The sequence below is a fragment of the Ambystoma mexicanum genome, chromosome 13 (assembly GCF_040938575.1).
Source record: "Ambystoma mexicanum isolate Mex_15411 chromosome 13, UKY_AmexF1_1, whole genome shotgun sequence".
Taxonomy (NCBI): Eukaryota; Metazoa; Chordata; class Amphibia; order Caudata; family Ambystomatidae; genus Ambystoma; species Ambystoma mexicanum.
The window spans coordinates 318130718-318147071 of NC_090938.1; the positions used below are offsets into that span (position 1 = coordinate 318130718).

Genomic DNA, 16354 nt, shown 5'->3' on the forward strand with positions numbered 1-16354 from the left:
TGCCGGTAAGGGGTTTTTGGGTCTTTCCCATGCCGCTATTGCCATGTCCGCCTAGCTTGTGATGGGATGCTATTAGCACCATGCGACTATTTGCGACATGGGGGTCGCGCACCCACGGACTTGCCTCTATTAGTGGCACCGTACTTACCGGTTGCGCTAATAGTGGCAAGTCCGGGTTGTAATTAAATAGGGAATTTAGCGTTACCGGTAATCGCTTACCGGTACCGTTATTCCCTTACCGCCGTCCGTGTAATGAGGCCCCTTGTATATGTACTGGCAAAGCGCAGCATAGCAATGCGATGGAAAGCAGACAGCACCAAGCATCAACAAATGGTGGGAAGATCTGTGGAAATGGACAAAAGCGGAAACAGTGGTGTGGGAGAGAGCGCTGAGTGTGCAAAAACAAGAACCCGGCACATATATAATGCAATGTATAGCCCTCACAGTGAGATGGTTCAGTCAAAAGGAAGATGAAAATATAGACTAGCGAATACAAGACAGGAACAGAGCGAGTGTGTGGGATCTACAACCTAATGCCACAGACTACAGCAGGCTTTGGGCGGGGGAAGGGAAATTGGGAGTTTTATAGAACTGGAAATATTGGCAGAATGTAAAATTGCATAATTTGGAAAGTTAATGTATACTGTTTATTAAATTAATAAAAACATTAAAAAACTTGGTTTTTTTTAAACACTCAACACCTCAAAAATTTGCAAGACGGAAAACAGCCTCTGGATTCAGAACATCGCCTTATTTATCCAGCTGAACGTTACCTTTTGGATACAACTTTGTAAACCGGCGTTTTCTTGATAATAAAACTCCCCTACAACATGGTGGACAACGTATGCGTGTGTTTTCAACTTTTCTCTCCATCATGCTTTGTGTTTCCAAGTAATATGCATATTATGTGTACACTCTTGATTTCGTGTTCAGATGAAAAATGGCAAGTTTAAGCATCTAGAAGCAGCTTATTTTTGCAGTATATACCGTACTAATTGTTTTAAATGAACACATAATAAGTATCCATACTGCCAAGTTGGTACATTTATACGAGAAACCATCAGTAGCAAAGGCAAGTTCTGAATTTAAAAGATTAGTAAAGAGAGGTTGTTGTGCTTGGGAATTATTCCTGACATTGGCCAAATAAGACCAGGGACAAGGCAAAACACAGTTTTTAACAGAAATGTCCGGTGGAGGTGAAGGGAAACAGCAATACTGGACAGAAAACAGGAGACATTCTGCCATTATGCTGTGCGACTAGTGTGGTACATAATGAACGGGTAATCCGGGTACATGGATGTCTGGATGTGTGGCAGATTAGAGTTTCCAGGTAATGGTGATATGACTAGAGAATGACGAGAGAAAGAAGGTGTAAAGACTGGACGGGGGTGTCTGTACTCCTGCTCTCTATATGGCAGAGGAGAGGCACAGAGGACCCCAGCCAAGATACTCTATTATTGGTATCGTGGTCGAGCCACCAAAGCTTAGCTCTCAGGAGGTGATGCGGGCTGGTTCTTAAGTACAGTGTAGTCCCCAAGCACCCACAAAGTAATGCCCACACACTGTATTAGTTAAAACACAGTCTTTATATAAAGAAGGTTCAAGGTTATATACACAATCACGAAAACACACATGTGCTCCGACAATTCTAAAATGGTAAATATATACAGTTCTAGGTGGTACCACGATTACTCTGATTCCATTAAAATGCATCAACTGTACTCAGTTCAAATAGCATACGAATCAACACAGAAAAACAATATCAACCATAGCCTTAGGAGGAAAACAAGTTGGTTAGACAATTGGCAGAATACTGGGCCCCTTCCACTAGGCACATTTCTGTATGAGGATCCCCCCCACTTGGACAACCTGTACATGAAGATGCACCACAAGCCCAGTCCAGATATTATCTAATAGAGTCTTATCTTCTTCTATAGTTCTGCAACCCAAATGTACCTTGTGTTGTAGAGCTCTTCATGTGGGAATCGACGGGCCCTTCGTGAGTGCACTCCCTTTCAGGCAGGAGCCAAAGTTCGCCAAACTTCAGAGATGAAGAAAAGGTGAACGTGGTCGTTGAGGCAGTAGCTTCGGTCCTTGAGGTTCTTGTCATGATCTCTGCTTCCAAAAGATCAGGACTTGCCCGACTCCCTTGGAAGCAGACCCATAACCCCGGTTCCGAGTGCCAGCCAGTCCCAATTGGGACCTTTTGGACCCTGTCCTGGCGCAAGTGGCACCAGGCTCATAAAGATGCCCAGTCCCAGCGCTGGAAGCGCCGGGCTCATAATGCTTGGGTGGACTTACCTGCAGCAGACCATGCTGCTTACTTACCTGCCAGTTGAACCCCTGATCCTCTTCTGTTTGGGACTACTTTTCCTGTTGGGTGGGGCAGGAGCCACTCCCTAGGTTCAGAACACTGGAACTCTTCTGGAAAGCAGGAACTCTTTTCTTACCTAGGCGTGGCTGTGGAAGGAGACACCTAAGCAAAGCAGGAACTCTTTTCTTACCTAGGCGTGGCTGTGGAAGGAAACACCTAAGCACTACAGGAGGCTATTTAAACCACAACCGATGGATGAATCTTGCTTTGCGTTATTCTGCATTCTCTGCAGCAGAACGCTCATCGTGTCTTCTGCTTCTGATCCTGGGCCTAAGGGAACAAAGGCTTACCATCCTGGAATCCAGTCTTCAGCAGCACCTGTAAAGACAAAGAAAGAACAGGTTAGCACTACGGTCTTCAGTGGCAGCGCATCTCTTACCTGGTCCATCGGCTATCACCAACGCCTCGCGCTGCATTCCGGCATCTGAAAGACAAAGGCTTACCCACTCTTCGCATGCTCCGGAGGTCTTCGCACTGCATTGCGGCATCTGAAAGACAAACGCTTACCAGCTCTTCGCACGCTCCGGAGGCCTTCGGCGCTGCATCCCGCATCTGAAAGACAAAAGAAGGTGCGTTTAAAGACATTGGGCAACTTTATTACTCACGTGCCATTACTCCTTCCCACGCCGAATCCAGTGGGTATTCCAGCACCCTTCAGCTTCTCTAAAGCTCCGAACTTGTACCTGCAAGATAAAAGGGACAGTTAGTGCGCATCGTGAAGCAGGCTACAAGCGCTTACTTAAGTGCTTCCAGGCGCTTCTATTCCTCACGCGGGTTCGATCCTCAACTCTCATCAGCCCGCCATCGCCGGAACCCTGCAAAACAAGAGATATCATTACAAAAGACTTTTAAGACATTTGAAGTGCCCAGAACTTACCGTTCGTGCAGTTAATGACGGACAGCAGTCCTCTGAGGTCAAGAGGCCTGCACCCTTATCCAGTGAAGAAACTGGTTACGGCACCCTGCCCCGAGGCAGATGGAGAGCTCGGCGTTCACTTACCTAAGGTGAGGGCGTTAACCTTTGGGGTTCTACAGGAGAAGAGAAAGGGAAGAGGAGAGAGGCACCCAATAAACCCAGTTCATTAATCCCATATTTTCTATCTGCAGACATCTTACTCTTCGAGTCAGACATACAGTGCACAGAGGTCCAGCCCAAAGAGCCAACCGTGTGTTACACATCACCTTTGAAGATACGGCATTCACCCAGTCAAGACCGGCGCCTCTGCGGGAATCAGGTGAGCGTTACAGTTCTCGTTGATGATCGGTCGAAAACGTCCTGCAACACGGGAGGCATGCGGTGCACCTCGACGACGATGGTTTGTTGCAGCAAGGAGAGTAAATGAAGAACTTTGGCCCAGCAAGAGCGTCGGCAAACGGGACGTGGCCATGGCTGGCTTCAGTAGCTTCGTTGGCATCTCTGAGGTCTTTGGGTGGCGGGAAACCCACCGGCAGATTCTGCTTTGCTGTCGGCGGCCTTGAATTTCTCCGGCAGGATGAAAGCGGTCGACGATGATGAACAAGGGAGTCCTTAAATCAAAATGTTCTTAGGCAAATAGAGTACTGTGGCTCTGGTCGGCGGCTGTCCAGTTCTTCTCTTTGTTCTCCTCAGCGGTCCCCTTCTCCGGTCGGCAGCCTTTCATAGGTCTGTCTACAAGGGAGCTTTGGCAAAAATCAGCTGGTGCACGATGGTCCCTCGTAGCTCGGGGAGAGGTCTCCTAGCCAGGTCCTCTCTTGGATCAGTTCCTTGAAGGCCGAGCAGCTTTCAGATTAGCGAAGGACAGCATCAGCAGTTCTTCTTGTTCCAGTGGGCTTAAAGTTAAGCATCAGTTTCAACTTCAGCTTCTGAACAGTGTCAATTTCGATGTCAGTTTCTACTTCAGCTTCTGAACGATTTCTAGCAGTGAGAGGCCCCCAGATATACTGTTGATCTCCCATTCACTCTGCTGGGTCACACTCAGGCAACCAATCACTCAGAAGGGCATTTAGGCAGTCAGTCAGCCAATCAGGTGCACTGTGCATTCAGGCCATTCTTCTCCATCCAGACACTCGCAACACAGAAAGTGGATTCGGACAAGCACTCTGCCATTCAGCACTACACACTGCACTCATACCAGTTTCGGGCCGGACTGTCTCATTCATTGTGTCAAACACCAGATACTAGACACCCATAACACAGAATGCGTATTCGTCACACACTCCATTCACTCAGGGCCGACCCCACAGGCGTACCCACAACATACAGTCATTGGGAAGGCTCCAGCCAGTCTGGCCTGGACTTCCCCACACCACCATATATGGAACTTCCACCCAACAGCCAGTCAGGGGGAAGGGACAGTGTCAGGGCTTCCCGGGACTAAGGGAAAATTAAGGTAACAATCGATAGAAAGCAAGAGGCCACAGGGGCCATTTTGTTTCCTATCAGGAATCCACTGATTCCAATGACAGGGCCTGGGCATTCCAAAATGGAGGATGTTCAGGGCACCTGTTACTTCAGCACGGAGCTGCCACCAGCGCGTACCCAGCTCTGTGGGCAACACAAAGGTGCCCAAAAGCATACACTAGGAGTACAGGGTTGTACTCCCACCCATGGGTGCCATAAGGGTATCCCAAGGCTCTGTTCACCAAACCAAATACAGGAAGAGCCTCACCGCCAGGAGTCCCACATGAACTCCTGCATGGAAAACAATACAGAATACATTATAAAAAGCAATAAAGGACAAGGATCCAGAGACCCTGTCCCTCTGATCCATTTCCAGCATAACAGAAGGACACACAATTAATGGACTCATTGGAGAGAGAAAAAGTAAACAAGGGCAAAGAAGATGGATCCAGAACAGAGCAGAAAAAATAGCGAGAAGGCACTACATAGATCTAGAAAGAGACAGATTTCAGATAAGTGCAAGACACAAGGAGGGTAAGAGAAGGAAAGCAAGGGATGTACAGAATACTCCAAGTAAGAGGTGGAGTGTCAAAAGAAAAAATCATATGGAAAAAGAAAAATAACGAGGCACAGTTCAGAAGTGAGGGTAGGGTGAATGAAAAGGTCTAGGGGTCAAGAAAGAGGCCGATCAGGGAGAGGTTGAAAGAGTCACAGAACAGCAAGTCACTGCATATCTGACTGTAGACTAGCAGAAAATCATTGGCAACAAAAGAGCATCAGGTCCGGTAGGAACAATTACCACTTTTCTAGACGTTTTCCTTTACAGGATGCTTTGCCCCCCTTACTACTCACCTAAGATGTGGTCCTACCTGTTTACTGCAGATGCTGCAATACTGCTTTATGTGACCAGGGGAGATGTCCGGATCATCAAAGCATTCCTTGCATTCCAACAATGCCAGGGATTCACAGATGCGGCAGGCCCTAGGGGCTGTTGAGAAAAGGGTAGAAAGTAATGTCCTCAGCACAGATAAGCAAATGATTGTATAGAGCACTACCTCATGGGGGACAAATTGAAACAACACTCCTGGATCTACAGATCTTTAGAGGGTCCAAGGTTTGAGCTATTACCCGAGCATTGAGCTCCTCAGTCTTGAATGTTATTCTAACATGTTGTCCATTGTACAGTGTGCATACATGTGCAACAATTTCATATAGATTTGTGTTACAAGTTTTTATGAATGTTTTCCTTTTTGCACCTTTCCCTCCATAGATTCCTATGAGACCCCAAGTCTTTTTGCTTATTTTTTAACTCTGTCCTGACTTTTGGAGGTCAGTAAAGCTTTCTGCTTTTCTCCCCTTGCTTGTTGTGCTCATTCGTATGGGGAAACTGGCTAGTCCCTAAAACTGTCAGTACTGGATTATTATATTTTTTTTTACAATTGCACACATCACCTTAAAGTGAAGTGCAGTTAGGATATTAAGGATACTTTGTATCCTTATAACTTATTTACCTAATGGCTTTTGGTTAATTGGACAATGTGCCTAAGACAAACTGGTGAGAAATGAGTGATTTGTACAATTTGTGAGATATTCTTCTGGTATATTTTCCACAAACATCTACTAAAGGCGGCTAGCACTCTGAAATGTTTTTGCATGTTCTGTGGCCTTCTACCTGCCTTCTCAGTTCAGGCAATGCCATGTATGGTAACCCCTTTCCCAGCAAAAGCTGCTGCTTTTGCTGGCAAGTGTGTGTGTTGTGTGTGTGTCCGTGAAGAAAGCTGCGACTGTCTCGTCCCAGTCCACACCTTTTGGCGCCCAAATGTCTGTTGCTGGATGAATGTGATGACAGAGGCTGTCCAGGATTGGACAACCATGGTCTGTTTGAATATTGCAGATCCTTACCATTAGTGGGCTTGGGCTTGTTCTCAGACTAAATCTTGGATGAAAGGAGGTTTTCTTCAGCATCATTTTTGGAACCAAGACTTCTGTGTGGAAGAGCATCAATGTGGAAGATCCGAGAACGTCTCTACTCCTGCAGCTGACCACCACAGACTGCAGTGATTCACCCAATGAAGCCCTGCTCCTCTGTTTGGTCTAAGAAGAGTATTGTTGGTGCTTGGATCTTTGGACCCGAGAGAATAAATAGCCTCAACCCCTGCTCAAGGATCCACACATTGGAAGCCTTTGGACGTGTCCCTGGACCACTCAGTGGACTGGCCAGTTCCCTATGGGCTCCTTCGCTGCAGCAGTCGTTCTGGGCAGAGCCTGGGGACTTGCAAGATCTTCAGCGTATGCCATAAGTCACCTGTCCTTGCAAATTCAGCCATCTAATTTCCAGGGAAGCTGTGCTGGGGCGCCTTCTGTGTTCACCGCTGGATGATCACCTGTCGCCGCTTCATCATGATGACCTCCACTGGAACAATCTTTCTGCACTCATGTGAGGTGTCCTGATGGGTCTGCACTGCAGAAGTCTGCATCTTTTCTTCATTTGTGGGTTGTCTTCTTGAAGCTGACTGGAACCATCTGGTGAGAACCAAAACCAGCTCCCAACCCCAAAAGTGACCTCTGCACCCACAACCAGGGGCTTCCTTCACCTCAACCAAGGACCAAAGATTGTGTCCCCAGCAAATTCAGGAAGATCTGCAGTGTCAACTGGAAGAATCGGGGTCTGGGTAAGTAAACATATCTGTTTCTGTCATCCCCTACCTTCAATAGGGTAAAATTGGGTGTAGAACACCTGTCCATAAACTCCCTCTGGCCTGGTCTTTGGTCGTCAAAGCGGGGCTTAGAATCCTTTCCTAGGATTACTTTGGGAATTATTTGACATAAATGATATATGATTTGATAAATACTTACCTTACTTTAAAGAACTTTCAAAAGCAGCACTGCAGCCCACTGCATCAGTTCTGAAATACGTTCCCTGAAGAAACCATAGTCTGGAACTTGTGACTTTTGGGCACAAGGCCCAACTTCATAAGATAGAGGGAGCTGAGTTTGTGCTTATTCTAAGTATTCTACCTGTTTTTTCTGCATCTGGTTACTCACCTGTTGAACATATATAATTCATATGCAATTCTATGGTTCTATGTGATATTACTGCATTTTAAAGACCAAACACAAAAAAGACCGATTTTGTTTGGCCTTTTTAGTGTCAGCTTTAAAATGCGACAATATGACATGCTCCCGCCCCTCCTCCCCCTCAAGGTGGTCCCTTCCCCACCATCTCCTTCCAGTTTTGTAAAATGGGGGTTTTATACCCCATCCCGACCCTTTCCCCATCCAGCACTACTCTCTTCCTATCACAACGCACACCAAGTCCACACGCAAACATTCACGCAGACACACACAGACACTCGCCTATCTGCACCTGCGCGCAGTCGTGTGCGGCAGGGGCTGACAGTTCAATTTAGAATCGCTGCTCTGTGCAGTCACAGAGTGGTCATTCTAAATCGATCTTTTTAGTTTTTGCTCAAGTGAAAACTATGTTTTCACTTAGTACCAATTCTATTTCTAAGGGTCAATACATATGTAAGTTATATATCGATTTTAATTTACATTACTTACCTGTGATTTTTATGTGCTTAGTGTGTTCCAAAAGGCCTAGTAAATAATTGAATTTTCAAATGCTTACTGACTAACCTAAATTATTGGTGTTTTTCGGTGTGGGCTCATTGTAGCCCTAGACCACTGTCACATTTTTCCTGAAAATAAGCCTTGAATGCTCATCCTCGTACCTTGATTGGATTTTGGCTAAGGTTTTAGTGTCTTCCCTGTTTATCATAAATAGGGTGGCCTCCTAAAATCCTCCCCCATAATCCATCTCAATACAATTAATGAACCTGCATCCAATGCCAATCTAGGGTGTGGTGATCGTCCAGTCAGTCATTCTTTTAGGGTATCTTGCAAACTCATAACACTTGCCATTATTATCCCACCTTTCCCATCCAAAGGCGAAAAAAAGGGCTCTTACAGTCTTCTAGTAAGTCGGTGATGTCCAGCTCCAGGGTCGGCAAAATGGTGCTGAACATTTTGAAGTTCTTGCCATTTCGAGGCATCTGGAGGATGAGGCAGGAAGGGGCCTAAGGACGGGAGGGATTAAAGGGGCACAAATTAGAGGCTCCCAAGTTAAGACAGTCAATAAGCTACTGCAAATATTTGTAAGTTTCCGACCACTGGTTGAAAGAATGTAGCTTTAGAGAAACAAACTTATACACAAGAAAGTTTATTGTCAAGTATTGAACACTGCGAACTTTGAAGAGGAAAAGGAGTGCAGTAATAAAAATAACGATTTCTTGTGATTATCAACAGTGAACAATCAGCCCTCGATTGCTTTCTCACTAATATGAAGCCCTTTGCAGACAGACAGTGCAATACCCATTTCTGGAAAATTATTTCTCAAGTAAAGGTTTCTGACTGTCGATAAGCAGATCTTTTTCTCCCACACATTGCCATTGATATCTTTATTACCCTCACATTTTTACTGATTTTTTAAATTGTCCAGTATAATGCACACATTGCGGCATCACATGTGTCCAGGAGATCATAAATAAGCTTGTCTAGGCCATACATGAATGCACGACTTAAGTGCACATTGAGAACACCTGTCCAGCTAGTATCAGTGGAAGCATACTTTTACCTCAGAAGGTGACCAATCTCTACAGCCAATCTCACCTCAGTGAACTTCAGGTCGTTGGTAACCAGGGACCACTCCAGAAGTTGCTGGACACTGGGCACAGTGATGGATTGCTTAATCTCTGTGAAAATCTGGTAGAAAATGCATCCGTTTGTGTCTTTCCCCCCGTGGGACCTGTGGTTGAGGGAGAAGAGAGTGAGAACAAGGTTACAAAATGTCAAGTGAGATATTGAGCTCTCACACGCAAGGTGGCCGAGGAACAGTAGGTACGCAGTCAGTCACTATGATATTCAGTGCCTACGTCCATCGCTCCTTTTGGCGCTCCTTTTATTTCTTTCCCTGCACAGAAGGAGGGCATACAATAATAATAAAAATAATGTACCCCATCATCCCCTCATCACTCCTTTCAGGTCTGGTGCACAGTGCTGCACAAAGACATCAGAAATGGTGGGGCTGACTGTGCAAGCCACCTTGGTGACCCCTGTCGCTATAAATGTACCATGGCTGAGAACAGCCCAAAAGAGAAGATCTCAGAAAAATGAATTCCCTACTGAAAGCTGTGTTCTGTAGTGGTGCATGACTGTGCCTGGCCACCTGCATCCACATAAACAAAGACTTAGGTATTTTCTGCTGTGAACCCACATTCTTGCATCAGCCAGACTATGTGAAAAATCCATCCTTTTCATACCATATTCAACATTTTGCTTTGATAAACAGGGCAAATACGGGGCATCCTGGTCATTTTGTTACCATAGTGCACGCAGAAAAGGAATGTTCAACAACAAAAAAAAACACTCTTCAAGCCACCTTGGACTAAAACACTTACGACTTCAGTCAAAATTTGTCAACATTAACATTTAGGGTCTTGCACCATTGACTGCAACTCTATCATTTTTTAGAGCTGTGCGTCTCTACCTGGGTTCTGTAAAATGGGGAAATACCCAGTTCTCTTCCTGAGCTAAAGCCACCCTTACCATAAAATGACAGTGCAGAATCCCCAGAAATGGAATTCTGCCCTAATGTACAGCTCCTGCGGCAATCCGCAAACTGAGACAAAGCTAGTTACAAGTCTGTCCTACCACTGAGGTGGACAGTGGCAGTAGAGTGCCCAAATTCCTGCCATCCCCTTTGTGCTGAGATGTATGTAGGCGGCCGACTGCTAACTCGCGCCAGTCTTCTCTTTTCTCTTTCAGAAACATCACGGCCGTGCACAAAGGAGAGAAAAACCACAAAGACATATGAAATGAGAAGAGAAGATAAACCACTCAATCAAAACTATGATCAACCACATCAATACCCTGCAACAGGGAGAGAGCGCTCTCGAACAACGGAGGGAAGCTTGCTGTGAGGGATCAGCAATGAAAGGCAGACACAAAGTTGCAGTATTCTCATTATCAGACATTTTATTTAAAAGAAATGGGTTGTAAAAATGCCTATCTAGCCTTATCCTCAGAAAGGACGTTCCATACCTGAGAAACTAAAACTAAGAATCAGTCTCTGTCGAGTAGTTAGTAATTTAGAAAGCATCATTGTGCCCAAAACCTTGAAAACTGACCCTCACACTAGAAACAAACTAAGGATACAAGGAAATGTCTCTGGCAACCTTTAGCGAAAAGTGTTCATAATCAAAAGAAAGAATAAATACAAAAGCATTTTCCAAGGAGAAATCCTTGAAACCAGAGGATAGGTCCCTTCCCATGGATTTTTAGGTAGGATGGCAAACGTGTCTAATTCAAACAACAGTTTCTTTGTATCACAAAAATGTTGCTTTGTCCAACAATTCCTTGAGGGTTTCACACTGGATTCAGAAAGTTCTTGTTCACACAACAGCTTTCAAAACATCCATTAATGCCTCTGTAGCAAGAGTGTCTTTCTTGATCAACAATGTCTTTATACTGGATTCACAAAGTTCACGTTCTGTAAATCTAATGATTTGGTCGGTGTACTTCCCAGATTCCCTGGTAAACCTCCTTGTCAGGTATTCTGTATCACCGTTCAAATTCTCTTCACAACTTCTATTAGATTGCCTGGTATACTCTCCTGCCAGCAATCCTCTCACAATGGTACAGTCTTTTCACAACTTCAGTGGATTGCCTAGTATAATCCCCTGCCAGGTATCCTTTCTCTAGAGGTATTACAGATCCCCTGCTATACTCCCCTGCCAGGTATCTGTCCCCTAATGTCAACTGTCTGGTGCCTTCTCTTTACCAGGACTTCTCCATTGGCTTTACTCTGGCTTTCAATGTATCACATCAGCATCTGTTTTGCTTTGTTCAATATATTTGATTAGGGTAACACTTGCTTCAGCTCTCCCCCACATTGACATTTCATGCTTATGTGATTATTCAGATTTTATTGTTGCACTTTTTCTAGTTGATATTCAAATCTTCTTTCTCTTAAACCTGGATTTAACATCAGGTTTTGACTGTGTTTAAATCGCCTTCAAGTATTGTCCAAAATATCAATCTCACATACTTCATTCACTTGATTTCTTGGTTGTTGGTAGGCCCCGGGATCCCCATTGACTATGGGCCGAGGCACTGATGGCGTGCCTCTGTGGTTAAGCCTCCTTCCTGAATTGGCTTCCCAGGCAATGCAGGTTACCTGCGGCTCTGCGTTTACTCACTGGCTTCCTTCTGTGGCCAGGATGGGGAACGCCGCTTCCTGACTCAGCCGTACCTCCAGAAGCTCTGCTGCAATTCTCGGTACCCCCGCGGTCCTTCAGGTATGCCTTCCAAACGTCTTCTTTCCCGCCATCCGGTGTCTGGAACTCATGTTTGCGAGCCGCCGCATGCAAGTGCCAGTCTTCTCCTCTTCGGTTCTGTACATGTACTGCCTTTCTGAATGCTGCGATTGCCATTTTTAAATGTCTTGGGCAATTTGGTGTGAATGGAACAACTAGTCCACACGTTGGTCTTTGCACTTTGCTTAGTGTACATTAACTCTTCACGCCTCTTCTTCATCTCAGTACTTGAAGCTTTATGGGAGTTTAAGTGCATAAATGCTATTGGATTTCCACAACGATGTTGTTCATAAACCTCACATACAGAAATATCAGAAACAGAAGATGTTTTCTGTAAATTGGAGGTATACATGGAGTTTTGGTTAAAGTGGAAGTATGCCATTAGCAGTTAGGGTATCTTGAAGTTCTCTTCAGGGGAAAAGGGTGGGGGATACTAACTGACCGATTGATGGAATAATTAGCGCGGCGCAAGTGGCCAAAAACGTGCGATTCGCAGTGGAATAGCGAAAATCGCAGTGCAAGTGCGAAAATCGCACGAAAAGCAGCGCACATCGATTCATGGAAGGCCGTGCGCGAGAAAACCATTGGATGTGCGCTAAAAAAGTGCGCAGCGCACGTTGTCGCACAGGCCATCTAAAGGCGTGCGCCAGGTCACAGCGAAAATCGCACAGGCCACAGCGAAAATCGCACATAGCGCGGCGCACACAACAAAAGTAGGCGGAACACAGGGCGTAACACTCGGAATGGGGAACAACTTGCCAAAATGTGGGCGTCACGGGGGAAGTACAGGGTGCAAGTGCGTGGAACGCCCACACGCTCGCCTACAACACGTATTCATGGAATCGAATAGGGCAAAAAATCTCAAGGTCAAACCAGCGCACAGGCACAAACACGAACGCCACAAGAAAGCAGCGGTAGCGTCTCAGCGCCTGTAATAAATGTGCGCCAAAAGGTGCGCCAACAAATAGCACCTATATACAGCCATGATGAATGTCCTATACTGTGGCCCTCCAGGACAAATGACGTGCAAAGGGGTACCCACAAACACGGACACCCGCTGACTGAAAAATAACGTGTGCGTGTATTCCGGGGTGCGCGGGAACTTTCACACGCAATTTGGCTGGGTACGTGGATCTCAGGGGTGCGCGGGAAGTCCCACACGCGATTTGGCTGGGTACGTGGATCTCAGGGGTGCGCAGGAAGTTCCACACGCGATTTGGCGGGGTACGTGCGCGGGAATTCACACACACGACTTGGCTGGGTACGTGGATCTCAGGGGTGCGCGGGAAGTCTCACACGCGATTTGGCAGGGTACGTGGATTTCAGGGGTGCGCGGGAAGTTCCACACGCGATTTGGCCGGGTACGTGCGCGGGAATTTGCACACGCGATTTGGCTGGGTACGTGGATCTCAGGGGTGCGCGGGAAGTCCCACACGCGATTTGGCTGGGTACGTGGATCTCAGGGGTGCGCGGGAAGTCTCACACGCGATTTGGCAGGGTACGTGGATTTCAGGGGTGCGCGGGAAGTTCCACACGCGATTTGGCCGGGTACGTGCACGGGAATTTACACACGCGATTTGGCTGGGTACGTGGATCTCAGGGGTGCGCCGGAAGTCTCACACACGATTTGGCAGGGTACGTGCGTGGGAATTCACACACGCGACTTGGCTGGGTACGTGGATCTCAGGGGTGCGCGGGAAGTCCCACACGCGATTTGGCAGTGTACATGGATTTCAGGGGTGCGCGGGAAGTTACACACGCGATTTGGCCGGGTACGTGCGCGGGAATTTACACACGCGATTTGGCTGGGTACGTGGATCAAAGGGGTGCGCGGGAAGTCTCACACGCGATTTGGCTGGGTACGTGTATTTCAGGGGTACGCGGGAAATTCTACACGCGATTTAGCTGTGTGCTCCCAGGTATTCCCTGTACACCCTCCACGGCCCCTGCAGGCAGCCGACACCACAGGGGACTACCCTGCACACCTGCACCCAGCACCCCCACCCCCCAGCAGTGCAGGGGCAGCCTCCACCAGGCCCCCACCCATGTCTCCCATCACCCCCACCCCCCAGCCACCATGGGCATCCCCCACCAGGCCCCCACTCATGTCCCCCTGCACCCTCAACCCCCAGCATCCAGGGGCACCCTCCACCAGGCCCCCACTCATGGCCCCTATCACCCCCACCCCCCAGCAGTGCAGGGGCAGCCTCCACCAGGCCCCGACCCATGTCTACCACCACCCCCACCCCCCAGCCACCATGGGCATCCCCCACCAGGCCCCCACTCATGTCTCCCACCACCCCACCCCCCCAGCAGTGTGGGGCACCCTCCACCAGGCCACCACCCATGTCTCCCACCACCCCCACCCCCCCAGCCACCATGGGCATCCCCCACCAGGCCCCCACTCATGTCCCCCTGCACCCCCACCCCCCAGCATCCAGGGGCACCCTCCACCAGGCCCCCACTCATGGCCCCTATCACCCCCACCCCCCAGCAGTGCAGGGGCAGCCTCCACCAGGCCCCCACTCATGTCTCCCACCACCCCCACCCCCCAGCCACCATGGGGAGCCCCCACCAGGCCCCCACTCATGTCCCCCTGCACCCCCACCCCCCAGCAGTGCAGGGGCAGCACCACCAGGCCCCCACAAATGGCCCCTATCACCCCCAGCCCCCAGCAGTGCAGGGGCAGCCTCCACCAGGCCCCCACTCATGTCTCCCACCACCCCCACCCCCCAGCCACCATGGGCATCCCCCAGCAGGCCCCCACTCATGTCTCCCACCCACCCCCACCCCCCAGCTACCATGGGCAGCCCCCACCAGGCCCCCACTCATGTCTCCCACCACCCCCACCCCCCCCCCCAGTAGTGTGGGGCACCCTCCACCAGGCCACCACCCATGTCTCCCACCACCCCAACCCCCCCAGCCACCATGGGCAGCCCGCACTCATGTCTCCCACCACCCCCACCCCCCAGCAGTGCAGGGGCAGCACCACCAGGCCCCCACTCATGTCCAACTCATGTCTCCCACCATCCCCACCCCCCCAGCCACCATGGGCATCCCCCACCAGTCCCCCACTCATGTCCCCCTGCACCCCCACCCCCCAGCATCCAGGGGCACCCTCCACCAGGCCCCCACCATGGCCCCTATCACCCCCACCCCCCAGCAGTGCAGGGGCAGCCTCCACCAGGCCCCCACCCATGTCTACCACCACCCCCACCCCCCAGCCACCATGGGCATCCCCCACCAGGCCCCCACTCATGTCTCCCACCACCCCCACCCCCCAGCAGTGCAGTGGCAGCCTCCACCAGGCCCCCACCCATGTCTACCACCACCCCCACTCCCCAGCCACCATGGGCATCCCCCACCAGGCCCCCACTCATGTCTCCCACCCACCCCCACCCCCCAGCCACCATGGGCATCCCCCACCAGGCCCCCACTCATGTCCCCCTGCACCCCCACCCCCCAGCATTCAGGGGCACCCTCCACCAGGCCCCCACTCATGGCCCCTATCACCCCCACCCCCCAGCAGTGCAGGGGCAGCCTCCACCAGGCCCCCACTCATGTCTCCCACCACCCCCAGCCACCATGGGCATCCCCCACCAGGCCCCCACTCATGTCTCCCACCCACCCCCCAGCCACCATGGGCATCCCCCACCAGGCCCCCACTCATGTCTCCCACCACCCCCACCCCCCAGCAGTGCAGGGGCAGCACCACCAGGCCCCCACTCATGTCCCCCTGCACCCCCACCCCCCAGCATCCAGGGGCACCCTCCACCAGGCCCCCACTCATGGCCCCTATCACCACCCCCACCCCCCAGCAGTGCACGGGCAGCCTCCACCAGGCCCCCACCCATGTCTACCACCACCCCCACCCCCCAGCCACCATGGGCATCCCCCACCAGGCCCCCACTCATGTCCCCCTGCACCCCCAACCCCCAGCAGTGCAGGGGCAGCACCACCAGGCCCCCACTCATGGCCCCTATCACCCCCACCCCCCAGCAGTGCAGGGGCAGCCTCCACCAGGTCCCCACCCATGTCTACCACCACCCCCACCCCCCAGCCACCATGGGCATCCCCCACCAGGCCCCCACTCATGTCCCCCTGCACCCAGGTCCTCACAATCCCCAATCATGTGCGTTATGGTCAGCCTCCACAGCCAAAAGGCCCTACCAAGTAACCCATTCACCCACATGGAAATGGAAATTACATGTTACACCCCCAATG

At 49.8% G+C, this 16354-nt stretch overlaps 1 protein-coding gene across 4 annotated transcripts in view; it reads right to left on the reverse strand.

Annotated features, from left to right (window-relative positions):
- The window catches only part of LOC138521176 (ubiquitin carboxyl-terminal hydrolase CYLD-like), a 2059174-nt gene that overhangs the window by 441419 nt on the left and 1601401 nt on the right, over positions 1-16354 (reverse strand). For all 4 annotated transcript variants that reach the window (XM_069633784.1, XM_069633781.1, XM_069633782.1 and 1 more), the window contains 3 exons: positions 9426-9561; positions 8725-8833; positions 5624-5742 (listed from right to left, as the gene is read on the reverse strand). In XM_069633784.1, coding sequence (XP_069489885.1) covers positions 5624-5742; positions 8725-8833; positions 9426-9561 — 364 coding nt within the window. The remainder of the gene's footprint in view (positions 1-5623; positions 5743-8724; positions 8834-9425; positions 9562-16354) is intronic.